We start from the raw sequence: 23,111 nt of genomic DNA on the forward strand, positions 1-23,111 counted from the left end.
CTAAAAATCCTCTTCACTGTATGGTACGCTTTGTTTTAGGTGAAAGCTCGTTTGATAAAGATGGGGCATCTTAATTCAATGAACATATTTCTCAGACAAGAAATCGACAGAATGCAAAAAGTCATCTCAATACTTCGCAGTAGCCTGAGTGACCTGAAATTGGCCATCGAAGGGACGATCATTATGAGTGAGGTGAGCGCTTATCTCACTTGCCGCTTCCTTTTTCTGTGGGTCGTTCTTCTTCTCACAGTTTATCTGTTTCAGAACTTGCGAGATGCCCTGGACAACATGTATGACGCTCGCATACCTCAGATCTGGAAAAGAGTGTCCTGGGACTCGTCCACGCTGGGCTTCTGGTTCACCGAGCTCTTGGAAAGGAACGCTCAGTTTTCTACCTGGATATTTGAAGGGCGGCCCAATGCGTTCTGGATGACCGGCTTCTTTAATCCCCAAGGTGTGTGCTCCTCGGAGAGTGGGCAGCCTGGAAGGCGTGGGTGTTTGCGCAGTAGCGCCGTGTGATACATTTACCTTACGTGAAATAACACAGAGGCACAGCCTGCTGGGTGCTGGGCACACGCTTTCAAAGGGTAGGCACCACAGGTGACCCTTCTGTGTTTGTCTCACACGTGCAGTCTCACGTTCTTTCTGCCGCGGTCCTTCTACAGTACGGTCGCCAAGCCTTTGTTTTTCTTCTCACCCACGTCAGCAGGCCATCAGTCTGTGGTCAGGACATACGAAATAGTAAAAAAAAAAAAGTTCACTCAAACCTTAGTTTTTAAATGTTTATAAAAATGACAAAAATGTAGTGCCAAAATATGCAAAAAGTATGGAAAATTAGACTGATTTAAAAAATGATCATGTGGCAAAAGTTTTATTTGGTGAGCTCTGAGTCTGCCCTGCCCTTCCCTTAGTTACGTTTTTTTTTTTCTTGAAAAGTGCTCTGCATTTATTCCGTCATTCTAAGAATATTTACTGAGTAAATTACTGACCAGATGTCATAAAGTTCAGAAATACGACAACTTCTTGTTTGACTACAGTATGGATAGTTTTACTTCAAGTAATTCTTGGCCAAAAGGAAGAGATGGTAGATTCCTCACTGTTCGGCGCCGTTTAGCTCCCCTAGTAATACAATTTAAGAAGCACTCACACTTTCAGATTTAGGGTATATCATTGCTACTTGCAGCAATCTGATTGAATCTCATAAAACAATGTTAAGTGAAGAACATCAAACAGAACACATTGTACTGTATACATTGTAATGTATGTATGATGCACATATACTGTATGATTTCATTGTACAAAGAATCAAAACAGGTAAACCCGTTCCATGGTGTCAAAAGGCAAGATGGTAGTTACCCCGGACGGGGAAGGCAGCGATTGCAAAAGGGCACAAGGAGGCCTCTGTGGTCTGGAAATCACCTGTTTCTTGATCTGGACGTGGGTTACGCAGTGGCATCCCTTGTGAAAATGCATTGAGTCGTATGCATGATTTGTACACTTTTCTTTGTATAAGTAATACCTAAATAAACAGTATACCTTAAAAAGTACACATTTAATTGTCTTCAGTGTACATGCATACATTCACTTCTTGCATTTGCAAAGGCCGTATCATTTTCTAAATTTAAAACTCTAACCATGGTAATTTTTATGATCTTACTAAATTATACATATTAGATTTGAAAAAGACAGCCCCGGATTTCACTCTCTGTTTTTCTTCTGAAATTTCCAATGAATTCAGGGAGGAAAGTTTTTATTATGGTTCTCAGACTTCGTGTGTCTACTTACCAGCCCTCAATTTCAGTAAAGAGTCACCAGGTAATTGGAGCCTGAAGAAATAGCATTTAACTTAATTAGGATTGTTTAACCACCTTACATTTGCCAGCCCTTTCTTTGCCCAGTGCTTTCACTAGAGAGAAATTTGAGACCTGATTCCTGCTCTAAAGGAGCCGATAATATGGTCGGTGAAACAGACACACCAGCAACTTTAATGCAATGTGTTAACTGTTGCCGCCCCCTCCCCAGTGTGAGAACTAAGTGCCTCACTGGTACAGAGCACAGAGAGATGAACTGTGCTGACGCAGAGCTTGAGAAGAGTTTCCCACTGGAAGCAGTGAGTAAGGTTTGCAGAGGCAAGGATGGAGGAAAAGGCCATTCCAGGCAGCGGCCTGAGCAAAGACAAGGCATGTTCAGGGAAAGAAGGAAACGGTGTGGCCAGAGCTTAGGAAGCAGGAGCAGAGGTGGTGAGGAGTGAGGCTGGAGTGTAAATTGCTCTGGGAGAGTTCGGGCTGCATCCTAAAGGCAATAGGAAGTCACCGACTATCAGATCATCCCAGGAAAAAGGGGAGGGTAGACTGGAATACGGACGCAGAGCAATGAGACTCTTACTAGGATAAGGGAGAGAGCCTGGGACCTTAACCAGGTGCAGAGGAGGTGACAGACAGGATGGTGTGATTACATGGGAATCCTCGAGAGCACAGGGCCTGGCAGTGGCTGAGGGCTGAAGGCAGGTGCAAGACCGAGCTGTGCAAGAGGCGCAGGTTGGGAGGAAAGGCGAGAGCACATTTGTCAGATGGGGCTGGTGGCACAGCTAGGTGGGAGATGTGTTGGCAGACTCGGAGTTTTGGAGAGAGGCAAGGACCAGTAATTTTAAAAGCTGTGAAGTTGTTAAGTGTATTCTTGATATACAGAAACCAGGGGAGGGAGTTGGTTATTCCCTGCCTTTCCGTAGACACAGATGACTGCATTGTAGATCACAGCACACAATCTTTTTCAGTGAATTTTCATTAAAAATGTGACTTAAAATAGCAAAATATTAATATGAACTAATCTTCAATTGTTACTCTCTGTTAAGTGTTACAAGCTAGAACAATACTTAAATACAAATGCAGGTTTTTTTGTGCTTAGCTTTACTTTTTAATAACCCAATCCTTTCTCTTTTCTTTATTGCTGGCTTCAAACTAAAATTCGATTCCGCATCTCAGGATGTTTCACCCGTTGGAAAGCCCCAGGCTTATTCAAGTTCCCTACCCTTTACACACATGTACACAGACACACGGCCTTATCTATGGTTGCTTGCTTTTTAGCATGGAAGAGTGGAGTCATGGAACTTTCCTTCCATACTAATCACTTTTCTGCTTCCTTTTCCTTCTCTTGACATGAGAGACAAATTATTTTCCATTCCCTATTGCCTGGCCAAATCTGGAAAACGTAAAGATCACAGCCAACCCATGCATGCTCACAGGCCGTGTGCAAGCAGATAAAGTCCTTTGGATTCGGAAGCCTCTCTGCCACTATTTGACATCAATCATTGATTTCTCAACTTGAACGTATCTCCTGAATTTATATCCTCTAACCCAGTCACCTTCGATGAAATTTCTTTCTTCAGTTGAAAACATTTAAGTAAATTTTTTAAATTAAAAAAGCACATGTTTGGGAATTCCAGCTAAGAGGGAGGTATAGGTAGATATGCTTCACTTCCTTGCACAACCAAAAGAAAGGCAACAAGCAATTTAAACACAAAAAAAAACCCCAAAACTGCCAGAAAATCGAACTGTATGAAAGTCTGACAACCTAGGAGTTAAAGAAGTACTATTCTTCCAGACTGCACCACAACACAGTGAAGTGGGTTGCCCCCCGCCCCCCCCCCCGGCGAATACCTAAGGCTCTGCCCCTTACAACAGAACAGGCCTGCCAAGACAAAAAAATGTGGCCCAAATGAAAGAACAGATCAAAGCTTCAAAAATAGAACTAAGTGGTGAAGAGATAGCCATCCTATCAGATGCAGAGTTCAAAACACTGGCAATCAGGATGCTCACAGAATTGGTTGAGTATGGTCCCAAAATATAGGAAGAAGTGAAGACTATGCAAAGTGAAATAAAGGAAAATGTACATGGAACCAACAGTGAAGGGAAGAAAACTGACCTCAAATCAACAATTTGGAGCAGAAGGAAGAAATAAACAGTCAACCAGAACAGAAGGAAGAAACAAAAATTCAAAACAATGAGGACAGGCTTAGGAACCTCTGGGACAACTTTAAAAGTTCCAACATCCAAATCATAGGGGTGCCAGAGGAGAAGAGGAAGAGCAAGAAACTGAAAACTTATTTGAAAAAAATAATGAAGGAGAACTTCCCCAATCTGGCAAAGGAAATAGACTTCCAGGAAGTCCAGGAAGCTCAGAGTCCCAAAGAAGTTGGACCTAAGGAAGCACCCACCAAAGGCACATCATAATTACATTAGCCAAGATTAAAGAGAAGGAGAAAATCTTAAAAGCAGCAAGAGAAAAGGAGACAATTACCTACAAAGGAGTTCCCATAAGACTATCAGCTGATTTCTCTAAGGAAGCTTTACAGGCAAGAAGGGGCTGGAAAGAAGTATTCAAAGTCATGAAAAGCAAGAACCTATATCCAAGGTTACTCTATCCAGCAAAGCTATCATTTAGAATGGAAGGGCAGATAAGTGTTTCCCAGATAAGGTCAAGTTAAAGGAGTTCATCATCACCAAGCCCTTATTATATGAAATGTTAAATTAAAGGGACTTATCTAAGAAAAAGAAGAAGATCAAAACTATGAATAGTAAAATGACTACAAACTCATACCTATTAACAATTGAACCTAGAAAACGAAAAAACAAACTAAGTAAACGGCAAGGACAGGAACAGAATCACAGAAATGGAGATCACATGGAGGGTTACAGCAGGGGAAGGGGAGGAGGGAGAATGGGGGAAAAGGTACAAGGGAATAAGTGGCATAAATGGTAGGTATAAAATAGACAGGGGGAGGTTAAGAATAGAATAGGAAATGGAGAAGCCAAAGAACTTATAGTACGACCCATGGACATGAACTAAAGGTGGGGGAAGTGCTGGAGGGAGTGGAGGTGCAGGGTGGATGGGGATAAAGGGGGGGAAAAAACGGGACAGTTGTAATAGCATAATCAATAAAATATACTTAAAAAAATTAAAAAGCACACATAAAACACAGTGCAATTTGCAAAAAGGCCATAGTTACATCACAAACATGTATTGTCAAAATCACCTAGACTATAACACATTTGGAAATGTTCTGCTCATATATGACCATTTGTTGTGTGCTCTTATAATGTCGGGTGCATGTGATACTGTCTGGGTGTGTGTGCCATCATGCCTCTGCTGATTGCCCCTCAGACCTAGGTGCCTTCGAGGTCCACGCTACTGCAAGGACAGGTGTCGGGCCTCATTGGTCCCCACTCTGTGTCTGAGCTCATGCCGCTCAGTTGCACTATGGGGGCCTGATATTTTGTCAGTCACATTTGAAGAGGCTGAGTCAGCCACCAGGGAACTAATCTGGTATTTTCATTCCCCCTTCCAAATCGTTTCTGTAGCAATTGACAAGCTCAACAACGTGGCAATTAAAGTTGACTATACAATGGTCAAGCTCTTGTACCCATGACCCTGTAGTACTTGCTCAACAGCACAGTTTCTGGCAATGTGCGTATTAGCCTCCCAGGAGATATCCCAGGCCCAGGAGGGCCAGTGTGCTCCCAGCCGTCACTGGAAGGCATATTCACATACAGTTTAACAGTGTGCTTCTCAGGATTTCAGAGGATATGTTTGGTCTCTTTTTCTCATGGGTGTGGACCTGAAGAGCCTTATGTACACATGGTTTAGACTCTGGTGTGTGGGTGTGTGTGTATGTGTGTGTGATATGTGGGGATGTGTTTAAACCCAAAGTTTACGAGTCGTCAAGAGTCTGTCTTCAAGCCAAGGGACTGACTGACTGCCTTTCGGGAACCTCCTACCTGACAGCCACCTTCGTCACTGGTAGCGTGGCCGCCGAGCGCTCCCAGTGAAGTGGAGGCAGAGGCTGGCGTGCTCTTCAGGCTCACCCTCTACATCGGATTGACCACACAGCGTGGTTAGTTCTCAAATATTTAACCCGGTCTGCAGCTGGACGCCATTTGTACCGGTTTTTCTGGTTTGTTTGGGTTTTTTTTCCCTCAGCGGGCTGTACCCGCTGTGCCAGACTGATGCGGCAGGTCTCGCTGACAACTTATTATTCGCTATTAGTATTGTACAAGTCATGGTTTCCAGTTAGGGTTTTGCTGAAGCAAGGGGATGGGTCTTTTCTGCCCTGTTATCCTGCTGCCGTAAAAGTCATCTACAGCCTCTTGCCTGCGTGTTTGTTATCAGGGCAGCACCGTGAGCTAGCAGTAATTTCTGAGTGCTTGTCTTGAGAATGGTTATAAAAGCCTGAGGTTTGTTGGATGGGAGAGTGCACCAAAGGTTAATAGAGCTTCGGGACTGAAGGCACTAGGGAATTCCTTCTAACCTATTAACAATCTAAGCATGCCCCATAGCTCCCCTTTGCCGACCCAGAGCTGTCCCTAACACGAGAGACTCGAAGTAAATGGACCTCAATCTAAGAGATAGCACTCACCCGCCTGTCCCAAATCACAATACAATAGGACTGTGGACATCCTAGAAATGCCTCCAGAGTGAATAACAACCCACCTTCCTTGCCTTTGTGTGTGAGGGGATTTGATGCACTGGCTTTAGTCACAGCCACATCCTTTGTGATTCTAGTCTCTGCACACGGTGGCCATCCTCACCAACCACCTGGTTCCTTGTAACCTGGCCCTCCTCCACTGCAATACTGAAACTGCTCTCTCCAAGGCCACTAAACCTAGTGACCTTCCCACCAACTCCATTCCCTTTGACTACACTAGGAAACTCATCCCGGAAAGTCTTTCATACCTTGGCTTCTGCCCATTACCTTCACTGGTTCTTCTCCCGCCTCTCAGAGGGCTGCTTCTTGCCCCTTTGTGGGCTCTTGTTAGGCAAGTTCTGCCCTTGGCCTGGCCCTTCATCGATGATCTCAGCCATTTGCATTGCTGCAGCTATTCATCTCTGCCTACGGCTGACTCATCTGAAGTCCCAGTGTGTGAGATTCCGATCCTTCACCTCCAGGTGCCAATGTCGAACATTCCATCCTCCTGTGGACTTCGCCAGCACTACCATCTGGTCATCTTCTTTCCACACCAGCCTTATCAGGATTCCCCTCTGTCTGCTTGTGTTTCACCAATGTCCAGATCACGCAAACTCTTGCGAATAGTCCCTTCATGTCAAAACAGCTTGGAAGAAGAAACTAGGGGAGCATAGTGTCATGAAGACGAGAGGGGAGGGGAAGAAATAGTGACAGATGCCTCCAGAGGTCAGGTAAGATAGGGCCCAGACGGTCAGACAGCTTTATGAAAAAGGAGGCTGTTGGCAAGAGAAGTCTCAGGGGATTGGGTGGGAAGGTAGAGGAGTCAGACTTCAAGGTGAGGGAGTGGAAGACCAGGAAATGGAGAGAGAGGGTGAGTACAGACAACAGGGATAATACTGAGTGACCACCCAGGTGACAGCAGAAATTTGGCTTGAAAGAGGAGAAGCAAGTGGGGAGGATTCATTGTAAGAAGAAAGGATTTTCTTCTTCTTTTAATGATAGGAGGAACTTGAGCTTATTCCAATACTGGTGAGGAGGGGAAGGAGACAGGGAGAAGGACAGAGAGAAAGAGCGAAGACACCTGAGAGGGTAAAAGAGGAGGGAGGGGGATGGCTCCCCAGGGGAAAGATGCACTCCAGGCAGGTGGAGGGACACCTCACCCATTGCAACAAGAGTTATGAGGAAATGAGTGTAAATGCAAGAGGTTTGTAGGTTTAGTGGCAAGAAGATAAGGGAGTTTCCCATCTGATACTTCTTATTTTCTCTTTGAAGGACGGGGAGCAGTGATCTCAGGAACAAGAAATGTTGAAAGAGAGACTTAGGGAGAGTGGCAGAAGTTTGAGAAAGAGGGCTAGTGAGGGGGGCAGGGAAGGCAGGCTGGGCGGCTTCAGAATGTCGAAGCTGATGGTAGTTAACCATGGGGGTAACTGTGTTTGTCTCAGGATTACTCAGCAGCCTGGTATGGGTGTAGGAAGGGGGACATCTGGATTCATGCTGGGTTGGGGGTTTGCTGGGCAAGTGATGAAAAGGATGGGTCTAGACTAAATAGGAAAGGAAATGAAGAAAAGGGAGGTCTTCAGAAATGATGCATTCAAGGAGCCAAGAGATCAAGATACTGAGTAGGATACCAAAGAGACCCAGGTGATGGCAGGGTGCTCAGTGAAAGGGGGCAGAGGGCATTTAGCAGGGACCATGAGGGGAGGGGCATGTGGCCATAGGGCGTGGGTGTCAAAGCAGTAGAGACCCTCACAAAGGATGGAGCAACAGTCGGGAAGGACAGTGTCTTCAGAGTTGAGTCAGGTTCTAAGGGCAGGAAGATGGAGAGATGTTCTGTGATGAGGCAGAAAATATTTAGGAGATTGCTCAGGAGTACCAGTGGAAAGGTCTGGGAGGGCAGGGAAAAGTGCGAGGCTGGGTGGAGGCAGAGGACATGCAAAGTTGCACCAGAGAAGGTAGAGCAGTGGGAAAAATGACACCTTGGCACCTGAGACACATTGGGCTTGGCTGGTCCCCGCCTGCCTAGAGCGTTAGCCTCGGCCCTCCAGCCTGTACCCAGGTGTTCCTGGAGCCAACCGTGTCCTGGATTAAAGACATTTCGGAGAGGCCGTGCGTCTCGGGGCACTCTGGGAAGAGTGGCTAGTACTACCGAAAGCCTTCTTCATATTTTGCTTGTATCATGAGGCATTTCTCTTGCCACCTTTCAAAAAAAATTTTGAAACAAATGTGGGTCATGAGTGACCTGTCAGTGGCTGTTGGGCAGGTCTTTTCACAGAGCGTGGTTCTCGGCCCTGCCTGCACTGCAGCTTCACCCAGGAGCTTTGAATGCAAACTAATGCCCGGGGCCCCAGACCAGTGACATCGGAACCTCTGGGGAGGAGGCCTCTGGAGTCTATGCAATTGACTTTCTTAAAAGCTCCTCTTGGTCATTCTGATGTGTGCAGAAGCTTGGCCTCAGTCCTTCTCTACCCAGTGATGTGGTCCAGCAGCAGCAGTACCGGCATCACCTGCGAGCTTGATAGCAACACAAGATCTCAGACCTCACCCTTGACCTGCCTACTGAATCACAGCCTGCATTGTAGTAAAAGCTCCTTCCCCAGGTGATGCCTGTGAACATCAAAGTCTGAGAAGCCCTGCCTTGAAACAATACTGAGATTCTGATTTTGTTGATCTGGGCTGTGGCCTGGGAGTCAAGATTGTTAAAGGCGGCCCAGGTATTTCTAGCGTCTAACCAAGTTCAGCATCCCGCCTTACGGCACTTAGCAAAGCATCAGGAAAGGTGACTGTTGCGATTTTACTCAATTGGCTGGATCAACCCCATCTTTGTTTAATGATTTCTGATCTTTTATTTAACTTACCAATGAACTCCATTTGCTTCTCATTTGGGGGAAAAACTGCCTGTCACAAACTTGTGGCAGGAACATTATTTCTCCTCATTTTCAAAGATGCTCCTGGGAGGCTTAGTCAGTGATAAGACAGGAAATACTGAAGAACCTAAGCCCATTCCATAAGGACTGGTTCGCTCATTAAAGGAATAAAAGGGCGTTGCCTATAGAACCATCATTACAGAGTGCCAACCAGCTCCTTATAAAATCCAGGCACAGTCTTCCTAATTAATTATTTCTTTTGTCCTTTCTAAGACCTAGTTTGAAATGATCCTGAAAGCTCTCTGCAACTTTCTTTAAGCCAACGGATTGCACAGTCAAATGGCAGTAATTAGTTTGCTGAAATGTTAGGTTACTGCTGTTACATGAATTAAGACATCACAAGTGTTACTTCAGACCTGAGTCTCCAAAGTATAACCCTCTTAACAGTGATTTTTTTTAAAGAACAAACAAGCTTGACAAGTGTTTTAAGAAATCATTATGCAGAATACGCTTTGAAGGGAAAAATTTTTTAAAGCATCTCACTAAACACCACATGTGACTCAGATGTTTGAATAGTCAAATCACCCGTTTACATGTGGGCGGTTAAATCGCAGGAAGAATAGAAAGGTTATGATTATCAAAGACTTTCCCCAACTTTTTCTTTCCCACTTCAGAGTCAAACGTGTGAATGTATGAATCACTTTTCCACCACTGATGATTGAAATTGGGTTTAGGAATTATTAAAACTAAATTGGCGCCCAGACACAAGTACTGCTCTTCAAGCTTTTTAAAAAAAAAACTTCAATGATCATTTCAGGTTTCAGAAAGCGTAGATTTTGATTCCATTAGAGTTGATATCAGTCTACAAGAAAGTCATTCATTTTTTAAACTCAATAACAAACAATTCAATGGATTCATTATGGTTTGAATTTCACAAGATCTTGTTCTTTTTCTGAGGAAGCCAAACCAAAACTACTAAGAATTGAAAACAGTTTGTATCTTCCCCGTATTCTCTCAGTGGGCACAGCCCATGGAACAGTTCCCCCCCTTTCACTCTCAAGCCTCAAATGCGTTTATTTAACTTTCCTGTCTTTATAGCTCAAGGTAACATATATTCTGGATTCCATCTCCTCGCAGGTGAAGGGTGCTTCCTAAACACTAGGAGGCATGTTGTTGATATCAGGGAGAAGAGAGGAGATGGCATCTCCTTAACTGCACTTAGGAGGTTTTCAGAGCTCTGTGACAATGACGGAAGTCTTTGTCACAGGGATGTTGCCGAAGACAGGATCCTGCTCAGTCCTCACCTGGCACCTACGGCATTGTCCTGAGTGCCATATGGAGTGAGATTAAATTTGCAGTTTCGCTGGAACTTAAAATGTCATGCAAAAATTCAATTATTAAATTTGTGCAGATGGATGGTTAAGATCAGGATTCATGTCTTATGCATTATGACCTTGTAGAATCAGAGATCAGTGAGGAATTTTAAAATATCATAAAATAGGGTCGATTGAATTCCAAGCACTCTATTTGGGTACACCACACGGACGGACGCACAGTCAATGCTGAGTGATGAAAACGGCATTTTCACTAGTGACATGAAGGGAGAGTTGGACTCCGTTATTGCGGCCGTGTTTACCCCCGACTGGCAAGTACACAAAATGCTTGTTTTACTACTAAAGCATGGGATCTCCGGTACTTAACACGGAGACCCACGTTATCCCATGCTGATCAAATCCCCTCGAGTGACTCGAGACAGGGAGCAAGAAAGTCGCTGCCAGGCAAACTTCCGCCACGCTTCCTGCCCTGGGAGTTAACTTTTTATGTTGTAAATCATCCTTTCCTACTAGGAACTCTTGGCTTCGTGAAACTATAGCTTTAGAAAAATTACCTACACAAGGCCACTAGTCAGCTACTCTGGTTGATCAGCTTTTTAGAAAAAATTAATGCAAGGACTCTCCTGTAGCCCCAAATCCTATTTTAGTGAATGCTCTGATAAGCCTTGTAAGATGCAAATATGACCAAATCACTTGCCTACTTTAAATAGTCAGTAGCTTTCCACAATCCACAAAATCAAGTCCAAACCCTGACCCTGAAAAATCTCGCCTCTACCTTTGTTCTAACCCTATCTGCCAGTATTGCCTCGCCTTCAGCCTAGACCTCCACGCCTTCTTCGCACTTGCTGTTTCTCCAGCTGGAATTGTCCCATCGGGCAAACTCCTATGCATCTTTTAAGCATCACCTTCAATTTCATCTTTTCAATTCTTGTGTGGTTTACTTTGTTCACGTCTTTGCTCGGAGCAACATTGTGTCCTGTTCCCTCCACGTTCCCTTGGCTCCTTGAATGCTGGGCCGTGGGTGGCCTCCTCCTCTTCGTGGTCATCCCACTCGTAGCAGAGCCTGGTACGTCGGCCACCCCTAAGAGATTTAACGAATGAGTGAGTGACTGAGTGCCTCCCCAAGTGTCTAATTTAATAAGCAGGGAAGAACTTGGCAATGGGGAAAATTTGACCTCTCCCTAAGACAGACTAGGGGCCTATTCTCTCTCTCCAACTCCAAGGGATATTTGCTCTGCCACCCGTCATTGTGCCTTGCGACTTGGCATGGCATGATGTTCAGTATTAACACGGAGCCCTCGGTGTACCATAAGTCACAGGTCAATTCTCCTATGATTTTGAAGTTTAGGGTATAGTTTCTAACATCAAATGCTACTCTCCAAGAAAGCCTTCTCTTACGGAATTGAATGGCACGGATTGCAAATATTAAGTTTAAAGAAAGGCCACAACATGCAGAATCATGTAGTATCTTAAAATAACTATATTATGCGTATTAAAACATGTAGCTTTCCTTTCTGGTGTGATTGCTTTGTCTGATCAAATTGGAAGTTGAGTTTTCTATTTTGGCATTACGACTAAATGAAATTGTTCCATTATAGCAAATAGAAGCTTGATAATGGTTTGATTCAAATTTTAATTGAAATGCTGTTCTCAGAATATTTCAGCATTCCAATCTTATTCCTAGATATTGCATCTTCAATAGAGACCATGAGCTAGGACTGGGTTACAGCCCTCACAGGACTTGAGTAGTTGGAATCCCAGGAGAATTTCAAACCAAGGCTCTTGTCTGGGGCACAGAGCGTGCTGTTTTCCAGCTGTGAGCTCACAAGAAATATTTAGCTCATCGCGGGTTCCTGTACAAACAAAACACTGAAAAAAGTGGTCCCCTCCCCACCCTCGAGGTTTGATGTCAACTCCTCTTGGATGGGCACACCTTTGGAGATTGAGGAGCAAATAACAATTAGCACTGCTCCCTTTGATTCCAAAGTGGACTGCACAAAGCCATCACAATTCTTTCTTTTTTTAAGGCTTCCTGACAGCAATGAGACAAGAGGTGACCCGCGCCCACAAAGGCTGGGCCCTGGACTCCGTGACCATCCACAATGAAGTTCTGCGGCAGACCAAGGAGGAGGTCACATCACCCCCTGCGGTAGGCGCCCCAGGCAGTATGGACAGTGCTGGAGCTGGGGCTCAAAGTGCAGGTTCTGCTGAAAGCTGACCTAGGCGTGCCTCGGTCAAGTCCACCGGCTTTGCAGCCAGGGTTTCCTCAGTGGTAACCAGAAGGCCTCACTGTCAAAGCCTCCTCCATTTGCTGTCGTGGGCATTAATAAGGAGCTCTAGGAACTCCCCAGACTGCATTTCTTTGTAACTACAGGTTACCCTTGTGTTTGCTGAAAAGGATTTTCCGCACATCTCCAGTTACTGCTGTGAGCCGCTTACAGAATGGATAAGTGTCAAGGGCACTAGTAGACACTAAAAGGACCAGTGGTCCTGAGAGCTGGGGCCAGTTCTAGCAGCGTGCCCCACCCCCCAGCTTCGAGACCCTGAGTGTGGCAGAGGGTGGGGCTTGAGATGAGCAGATACCTTTGGGAGCCGCTGTTTGGAACTTACCTGCTCTCTGAACTTGGGCAAGTTCTTTAACGTTTTGAGCCTCAACTTCTTTAACTGTAAAATGAGGAGGATACTTCAACCTCACTAAAGGTGATTTTGAGAATTTAATGGGATCATTTAAGCTTGGTGCTGGACCTCACATAGACACTCAAATCTTAGCACCCTTTTCCCTTTTTGTGACTTTCATTTCCTCAATTGTCCAGTGAGGGGATGGACCACGTGATTTCCAAGTTCTGGCTCTTTCTGCCACTTTGTAACAAGTATTGCCTTTTCTTATCTCATGAGAAGCACCTTTAATCTCTATATTTCCAGCAACAGTATAGGCTTCTTCTATCACATGACACAGAATTCTTCCAGCTTCTTCCCACCATGCAATGCCAAAGTCATTTCCATATTTTTAGGTATCTGGCATAGCAGCACCCATTTTCGGGTACCAAGGTCAGTATGAGTTCCCTAAGGCTGTTGTAACGCCATACCGCAGAATGGGTGGCTTAGGAGGTATTGTCGGGGCTGGTTTCCTCGAAGACTGTGAGGAAGAATCTGCCACAGGACTCTCCTAACTTCTGGGGGTTGCTACCAATCCTTGGCGTTCCTTGGCATGTAGCTGCAGCACCCCCATCTCTGCCTCCATTGTCACCTGGCCTTCTCCCTGTGTGTGTCTCTGTGTGTCCTCTCCTCTCCTTGGAAGAACACCAGCCATGCAGGAATTTGCCTCTCCCGATCCAGTATGACCTTCACTACAATAATTACATCTGCAAAGAACCTATTTCCAAATAGTCGCATTCTAAGGTTCTAAGTGGACATGAGTTTTGGGGTGACACCATTCAATCCACTACACTTTCCAACTATGGCTTTATAAGGTTCCGAGACTGACAGGAGCCTACAGGGCAGATTTACTGTCGGATGCTACTGTCGTGGTTGTATCGTTCGCATCGTAACTGTCATCCAGTAACTAAAGATGTTCTGATTTTCTGGGATTGCCCAAGGTTTTACCATCAAACCACATACCTTAGTATTTGATTCAAAAAAGATGGCCTTTATCCTGTTGGAAAACATTTTGCAACTAATCTCACTCTCGTTTATTATAATCTATACTTACTTCCCCTTCCCCTATTCTTGCCAGAAGTGGAAAAATGGTAGCCATCATCCACATAAATATATTTTATGAGTGGATGTGATTATTGGAGCCTCTCCTGTGATTCAATTTAGCCTCTCTTGTCTTGCTGAATACATGTTCTATGGCTCCCCTCTGCCTACAAGCTAAAGTTCAAACCCTCTAGCTTGGCATCTAGGCTATTCCCTGCTCAAGCACTAACTTATTTTTATCACCACTGAACCTTCTGCTGAATAAAATGCTGGGGCTTCCTAGCCACCTTGTCTCTCTTAGTAGTGTTGCCCCTGCCTGGGATAACCATCCCCTGCCCCCCATCTTTCCAGAAGCAGCACACCCTTCAAGGATGTATTCCCCCCAAAGCCTCCAGCCCACGGCGGCCTTTCACCTCAGCAGGCACTGCACAGAGCCCCGGTGCTGCCTATTAGGCAGCCCCTCTCCCAAGTGTGTGCTGGTGCTAACCCGATGTCTTTTAAAAATTTTTTCTGTGTGTGTGTCTTGTCTCCTGATTTAATGGTGAGTCTTCAAAGGCAGGTCCTGTTGTATGAAAGGGAGACATGAGTGGGTCCAATGGACTCACTCTGCCCTCCCTGCCCATCACACCCAATCTCCATCTGCCACCCTGGCCTTGGGGGCTGGGGGTGGGGGTAGGTCTCTGTCTCTCCTGCTCTCTAGGCCTGGTGGCACAAATCCCACTTCCTCCTGTGACTGAGATGAGCCATATTGGCTTGCCCAGCACAGGTGGAGATCCCATGTGGCTCCCAGCTCCAAATCCTGTTCCATACTCGCACCCTGCACCAACTCAGACCAGACCCCTGGGAGATTTCCAGGTCCCTGCCGAGCTGATTTCATGCAGCTGGCTGGCTGTTGTCCCAGGCAGCTGACCCCACACTCAAATAACCGATAACCAAACATTTCTGCTTGTCTCGTAACCTTGAGACAGGCTGCAGGGAAGGTCTGGTTCACTGTTAACACTAACGCAGCGTGCCCCGCGCTGATTTCCGCTTTTAGGAGCTTCGTAAGACTGGCGTGCGTTGTCTTTCCAAACACTCCGTTTATTACGGTAACGGACTCCCATCTCACAGTACCTAATTTTTTATTAAATATTTTGATTGATTTATTGTATTTTTTCCATCACCAACCCTTCCCCCAGCAATCACCATACTGTTGTCCATGTCCATGGGTCCTTTTTCCTTTGTGCTCAACCCCTCCAGCCCCTACCCCTTACCCGTGCACTGGCTGTCATCTAAAAGCCCTGTTGCCTTCTGCTTGACGCTTCCAGGAAGGCGTGTATATTTATGGGCTCTACATGGACGGAGCAGCCTGGGATAGGCGGAATGGGAAGCTCACGGAGTCCACACCCAAGGTGCTCTTCACGCAGCTGCCTGTGCTGCATGTCTTCGCCATCAACTCCACTGCACCCAAGGACCCCAAGCTGTACGTGTGTCCCATCTACAAGAAGCCCAGGCGAACGGACTTGACCTTCATCACCGTGGTGTATTTGCGAACAGTTTTGTCCCCGGATCACTGGATCCTGAGAGGAGTGGCCCTTTTGTGTGACATCAAGTAAGTTCGTTTCCGCTTGCTGAGGGCACAGGAGCCCACTGATGGCTGTTGCTACCGACGGACTCAGAAACCTGTCTCTTCTCCCTGGTAACTGCTTGATTACCTTTCTAAATTAAAAAGTTGATATTCTGTAATTGCTTATGTTTGTGTTTTTCCCTATATCAATATTCAAAAAGACATTTCTAAAGTAATGCTTTTTATTTCAGGCAACCATATTCCATTTTAATTACTTTTTAGATGAGGTCCTATTTTCATTATCAGAACACTTTCGAAGGTTTAAATTTTAAAAAACTAAAAGTATCTGGATTTCTGGCTCAGATGGAGGCATAGATAGATACACTTTGCCTCCTTGCACAACCAAAAGAAGGACAAAAAAAAAATTAAAACCAAAAAATAACCAGAACTGTCAGAAAATCAAACTGTATGGAAGCCTAACAACCAAGGAGTTAAAGAAGAAACATTCATCCAGACTGATAGGAGGGACGGAGACATGCAGCTGGGTGGAGAGGACACGCAGCAAGGTGGTGGCTGGAGGACTGGGAGGGTGAGGCAGCAGCTGGCAGACCCGGAAGTCCCACATTTGCAATCAGATAAACCGGGAGTAGCAACTGGGGAGAGAGACAGACTGCTCAACCCAGGGTTCCAGTGTGGGAAAACAAAGCCTCAATTCCTCTGGCTATAAAAACCTGTAGGGGCTGTGGCAGCAGGAGACACTCCCAGCCTCACAGGAGAGTTCATTGGAGAGATCCACAGGGCCCTAGAATGTACACTAACCCACCCACCCAGAAGAGCCCAATTTGCTTCTGGGTAGCAAGAGAAGTGACTGAAAGCCGGCTGAGAGCTGAGCAAGTGGAATTGTTCCCTCTCTGACTCCTCCCCAACATACAGCCCTGCCCTGGCAAATACCTAAACCTCTGCCCCTTACAGTATAACAGGGGCACCGAGACAAAGAAATATGGCCCAAATGAAAGAACAGATGAAAACTCCAAAAATAGAAGTGATGAAGAAATAGCCAACCTATCAGATGCACAGTTCAAAACACTGGTAATAAGGATGCTCACAGAATTGGTTGAGTATGGTCCCAAAATATAGGAAGAAGTGAAGACTATGCAAAGTAAAATAAAGGAAAATGTGCAGGGAACCAACAGCGAAGGGAAGAAAACTGGGACTCAAATCAACGATTTGGAGCAGAAGGAAGAAATAAACATTCAACCAGAACAGCATGAAGAAACAAAAATTCAAAAAAATGAGGACAGGCTTAAGAACCTCTGGGACAACTTGAAACATTCCAGCATCTGAATCATAGGGGTGCCAGAGGAGAAGAGGAAGAGCAAGAAATTGAAAACCTATTTGAAAACATAATGAAGGAGAACTTCCCCAATCTGGCAAAGGAAATAGACTTCAAGGAAGTCCAGGAAGCTCACAGAGTCCCAAAGAAGTTGGACCTAAGGAAGCACACACCAAGGCACATCATAATTACATTGCCCAAGATCAAGGAGAGAAGCTTAGAAGCAGCAAAAGAAAAGGAGACAGTTACCTACAAAGGAGTTCCCATAAGACTATCAGCTGAGTTCTCCAAAGAAACTTTACAGACAAGAAGGGGCTGAAAAGAAGTATTCCAAGTCAGGAAAGGCAAGGGCCTACATCCAAGATTACTCTATCCAGCAAAGCTATCATTTAGAATGGAAGGGCAGATAAAGTGTTTCCCAGATAAGGTCAAGTTCAAGGAGTTCATCATCACCAAGCTTTTATTTTATGAAATGTTGAAGGGACCTATCTAAGATAGAGAAGATCAAAAATATGAACAGTAAAATGATGACAAACTCACAACTATCAACAAGTGGACCTAAAAAACAAAAACAAGAACAAAGTATACAAACAACTAGAACAGGAACAGAATCACAGAAATGGAGATCACATGGAGGGTTATCAGCAGGGAGGGGGAGAGGAGAGGATGGGAGGTACAGGGAATAAGAAGCATAAATGGTAGGTACAAAATAGTCAGGAGGAGGTTAAGAATAGTATAGGAAATGTAGAAGCCTAAGAACTTATGTGTATGACCCATGGACATGAACTAAAGGGTGAGGGAATGCGTGGTGGGGTGGGGATGGTGCAGGGCAGAGGGGAATAAAGGGGAGAAAAAATCAGACAACTGTAATAGCATAACCAATAAAATATACTTTAAAAAATAGAAGTATTCATTGGTTGCATTCTAAAAGGAACCCAGTAAATGCAAACTTTTCTTTCTAGTAAATTCCTGTCAATAGAATCTTCCCATGTCCACGTTTTTCCTAATGTTATTCTTTGCTCATTTGAGTCTGGTTTTCTGTCCGTGTTTGTGAAGTGGAAACTAGAGGGGCCCCGCCATACCTCTAGGATTTACAGCTGTGTGGTATTTTTAAGTGCTTTTGAGGCCCAGACAAGTCTGAGTTTCCAGGTCTTCCCTCCCAAATCAACTGTGCAGGACATAATGGAGCACACATTTCTAGGCAGCAAATGGGGAAGGAAAAACAAAATCCATCAAGTGAAATTAAGTTATATGCTTAATGCCTTAAAGACCAAAGTCTTTAAAAAGAGAAGCTATTTCTTACTCTGTAGCTAGTTTGAAACTCAGTTTGAACCTTTATTTCCTGCTAAAGGAAATGGTCAATTTAGCAAAACAGATGGGGTCCTATATTGAATTCTCATGCAGCTTCAGGGAAGTGAAGTGTCTCGACTGGTCTTCCCATCCAGAATCCTTTTGCCTGCCCCCAGCTAAGCTCACAAGCTCCATTCCCTCTGTGTGTTCTAAAGGAGGGAAGCTTGTCAGGTCACCTTGCTCCCCTCTCATCCTTCTGTTGCCCTGATCAGAGAAGCCAATGAAGAAACAAAATGGCGGAGCAACAGTCCAGGTGTTGGGCCGGGGAAGACCCCGGAGGCAATTCCACCACCATCTACTGTACTTTCAAACAGTAGAAAATACAGTATGAAATGCAAATTGTAGCAGTGACTCTGGTACGCTCCTAATACTGATTCAGTGTCAGAGTCATAGAACTTTCCAGGGCAGTTTGAAAAGTCACGTAACCTAGCCCCCGGCCCAACAGGCACGCTAAGGGGAAGGATGGCACTCTCTGGAAAGAACGTCCTCCCAAACCGAGGCTAGAATTTGGATCCCTCTGCCATGCTGGGTGGGCACAGAGGAAGTGAAACACATAGCAAACCAACATGCAAGTCCCCCCCAAAAACACACAGTTTAGTCATGTTCCTGTCCAGTTGCTAAAATGATCGAAGGCAAACTGCACAGTCTAAACCCTGGTATATCATGGCAGGTCTGCGGAGAGCAACAGGTTCAGTGTTCTCTAACAACTTGAATATCTTACGGAAAACTGGGAAAGAGCTGGAAAATATGTGAGCCAAGCAGGAGTATAGAACAGGCTGTTTAAAGCCGCAAACCATTTCCCGGGAACTTTTTCACTGTTGCTGATTGTTTTCCTCTGTGTCAACATAGAGGGGAAATGGGTGCAAAGGTCACCTGGGGATGAGCACCTGGCACCCAAGAAGTGCCTCAAAATGGTCTTCTTTATGGTGGGCACTTCTCAGCCATTCCTGGTTTTGCAAAAATGGTCCAGCTCTACTTCTTTTCTCTAGGCCCATTAAATGGTTTCCATAGACATTTTGAGCCATTGAACTTCCATAAACACATAACCATTTTCTTGGCAAAATTGTTGCTTTTCACTAATTACGTAATTTGCCACACTTGAGTGAGAGAGACCTGGTGAGCATAAAAGCCAAAGAACTAGGGACAAGATGGTTAAGCCACCTGAAGCGGGGAGAGAGAGTACTTTTTTTCCTCCTTGGAATCCATCCACATATTCTCATTTTGGCCTCTGCAAAATGAACAACAAGACTTAAAATGTTATTTTAGTTTGAACTTTGCATAAAAATAAGACCAAAAGAGAAGTGCCTAAATATATGTCTTCTAAAAGAGATTGGTCTTAGGGGTGATATATCTCCTGTCAAGAGACCTGAGATGAGTAGGGGACTCACCTGGAATGTGAGTGTGACTTGGGGCCATGGGTGAAGGACAGAAGATGGTTAAATTTTGGACCTCTCCCTGTCTTAGGTCAGGTTCTCTGGAAACAGATTCCAGGCTAGAGATTTGTGTGCAGAGCTGTAGGAACACCTGAGGGGGCAGGAAGGAGGCAGGACTGATCACAGGGAGAAGCTGGCATGCGATGTGGTCACAGCCAAGGGCTCCACTAGCCCCTGAGCTGTGGATCCGGGGTGGCCCTGCAAGAGGTTCCACTGGGGCAAGGGGGCGGAGGGGCCAGGCAGCTGTCAGCCCATCGCAGCCACACTCCTGGCAGCGAGGTGGGGGTGCCCAGTACCTGCCGGAAGACCGGGGAAGCCCATGCAAGGTGACATCTCTGTTCCTCCACACTTTTTCCTTTGTCTCCTCTCATCCTCTGTCTCCACCTCCCTTGGTTTGAAAACAGATCATGAACATGTCTTCCCTTGCTTCCTCTTTATGGCTCCTCAGAGGGTCTTAACAAGTTCAGCCAGACATCTGCATACCCCTGAAATAGAGAGTTTTGTGGAGTGCCTGCCTGAAGTGGTGGGAGATCTGAAAGGTATGATTTCTGTCCTTTCGAGTGGCTGGGGAAGGGGGGGCCCTGCCTGAGGCAGCCCTGCACTGAGCAGAGTAACAGGTTAGATTTCGAAAAGATCCCCAAACACAAAGAAGTGAAATCTAAAAGCATCCATTGTTAATTGCTATTTCCCTCAGATCCATAAATTCCCTAAGAATTTCTGAAGGACAGAACTTTATTTTGCCTTAGACAAAAAGTGTCTTTGTACCTTGAGCAAATGGAAGAAAATTAGTCAATTCCATCACTTCTCTCTTCCAGCATCTGGCTTTGACTGCAGAAAGGAAGCCTAATCTTTGAGCACTCAACTCCTGATTGACATACAACCTTCCGAGAGAAATATAAGTACTTGGGGGTAATGCTCAAGGAGTGAAAATGTTCTTCATCTAACACCCACCCCTCAGAAGCTATTGGTTTAGCAGCTTGCCCTGACCTCTTCCATTCTCTCTGAAAGGAACCAGAGACAGAGGGGCTGGCAGCGGCTTCCTTCCTCCCGGGCTTGCAAAATCACCCTCCCTGGGTATGTGGCAGGGTGACAGTTGTTTCTTTACAGTTTGAACTAAACAGGTGTTCTCGGGAAGCAGCAAAATCCCTCTGCGCTTCACTCATGCGCTGGGGTGCAGTGGCAGCTCCCTGCCTTTCCTTTCATTCTTAGTCAGGCTGCGGCTGATTCGTGAAAGCCCCTCCTCTCTATTTCCAGGCAAAACCCTCATTAGACCCGGTGCAGGTATTCAATGCCTCTAATTTCCTGACTCCCTCACAGCTTCCTCAAGCTGGTGTTATGAATGTGGGGGTTCTTTCCTAGTCTGCCACCTGACAGATTCATGGGTATTTCTGTCGCTGGAACCCCAGCCTCCTCAGACATGTACTCGGGGATTTCAACCTGTGTCTGAAGGGATGAGGACATGCATTTGTCATTTGTGGTTCTTCTGTATTCCTTCCTGAGTACGCAGACCTTCCCCTTTCTATTGTTCCTCTTCAATAGTCCCCCCAAAGGACATCCAGTGTCCGTCACGATAAGAACCTGAATGGGAGGTTGCCAGACAAATGGAAAATCAATCTCTCTCTCTCTTTCTCTCTCTCTCTGCCCCCACCCCCACCCTACCTCCAAAGCAAAGAACTAACTGTTTGGCATTTAGCTAGACCACGTCAGAAGCCTTGTCTTTCATGTGTCATCCTCTCTCCTGGGGAAAGTAGTCACTTTTAGTTTTTTTCCATGTTTATGGAAATATTTTGGAGAATAGATTAGCTCTTTCTGTCTGATCTGCTTTCTCTGGAAGCCAAGCCAGTCCTCGGCTGTCAGCAGGCAGCTTTGGTGTTCCCTAGTGGGTCCCAGGGCCCACGTTCCCCTCAAATCCCTCCCCTGGCCATGGAAGCCTGCGCTGTGGGACAGGTGCCCCAGGGATGGGCAGATGAGTTCTGCTCTGACCTCTCCTGCCCACTGCTCACTCTGGCCTCCAGGAGGAAGGTCCGCTCACACTTCGTTTCCTCACTCCGGGAGCCATGCCAGGTGTGGCAGGTGGTCACCTGGGGCAGGCAGGCCCACCCACCAGCCCAGAGGGAACTGCTTTAAGAGCCAGTCTGGGATGTTTCTCCTTTCTCTTCTTCCCATCCTGGCGGAGGGCATGGTGGGAAGGGGCCAGGGTGTCGCCAGTCCTTCTACCATCCTTCTCGCAGTCCCCAAAATGCTCCGGAGCCAGAGGCAAGATGGTGAAACCATACTATGTGTTCCCTGAAACATGTGTGAGCATCTCCCCTCTTCTGGGGAAAAGCCTGGGCTCTCTTAGAACCCTCCCGACTAGAGCCATCCTCACCTGCAGTGCCTTTGTGGGAAACTCCGACCTGGCTGACACAGGGCGTGCAGACACCTGCCAGCTCCAGCCACGAGAAGAAACCCAGGCAGCTCCTCACTCCTCTCTCATTTCGGGGAGAGCGCGTATGTGTCTCTATGCCAATTTCTGTATTAATTTGTCACTTGGTGCATAATATTTAGCACTGCAATAAAAAACAAATAAGCCAATCCTATGAGAAATTGATTTCCCATCCACATCTGTTCACAGAAACATAAATCTAAAGTTTTGTTCTTTTAAAAAGCCTCCAATGTAAATATAATCTAAAATTGCTAGGCTTTGAAGTTGGGCTTTTCTGTCGAAAGATGTTTATAGACTTGCTCCCTGGAGCTTGGCCACGCTCATCTTCTACCTCAAGGCCCCAATCACGTTGATTACCTCTTCAGGTCCTTTCCAACTCATTGCAACGCGAGATGATGGTGTCAGCACCTTCCGTGCACAAGCTTCACGTGGGTGAGACTCGAGAGGAAGCCTGCCCTCAGGCATGTGCTGTGCGGAGAGCACAGCCTCTGCACAGTGGAAGTCTCGGAGAGGTCATTGCATTAAAGAGGACGTGGCCCGGGAGTGCAGAGCAGAGAGACTTGGCTTTTCTCAGGGAGGGTGGGGCCAGATCTTTGGAGGAAGTGGATTTAGGCTGCGCCATGAGTGATGGATGGCATTTGACCAAAGGAAATAAGGAAGAAGAGCCTTC

At 45.8% G+C, this 23,111-nt stretch overlaps 1 protein-coding gene across 1 annotated transcript in view; it reads left to right on the forward strand.

Moving 5' to 3' along the window:
• Positions 1-16,244, forward strand: part of DNAH8 (dynein axonemal heavy chain 8) — a 288,603-nt gene extending 272,359 nt beyond the window's left edge. The window contains exons 90-93 of the mRNA XM_024557808.3: positions 40-192; positions 265-454; positions 12,686-12,807; positions 15,662-16,244. Coding sequence (XP_024413576.3) covers positions 40-192; positions 265-454; positions 12,686-12,807; positions 15,662-15,949 — 753 coding nt within the window. The 3' untranslated portion in view covers positions 15,950-16,244. The remainder of the gene's footprint in view (positions 1-39; positions 193-264; positions 455-12,685; positions 12,808-15,661) is intronic.
• Positions 16,245-23,111: the final 6,867 nt, after the last annotated feature.

Source organism: Desmodus rotundus, chromosome 11 (assembly GCF_022682495.2).
Source record: "Desmodus rotundus isolate HL8 chromosome 11, HLdesRot8A.1, whole genome shotgun sequence".
Lineage (NCBI taxonomy): Eukaryota > Metazoa > Chordata > Mammalia > Chiroptera > Phyllostomidae > Desmodus > Desmodus rotundus.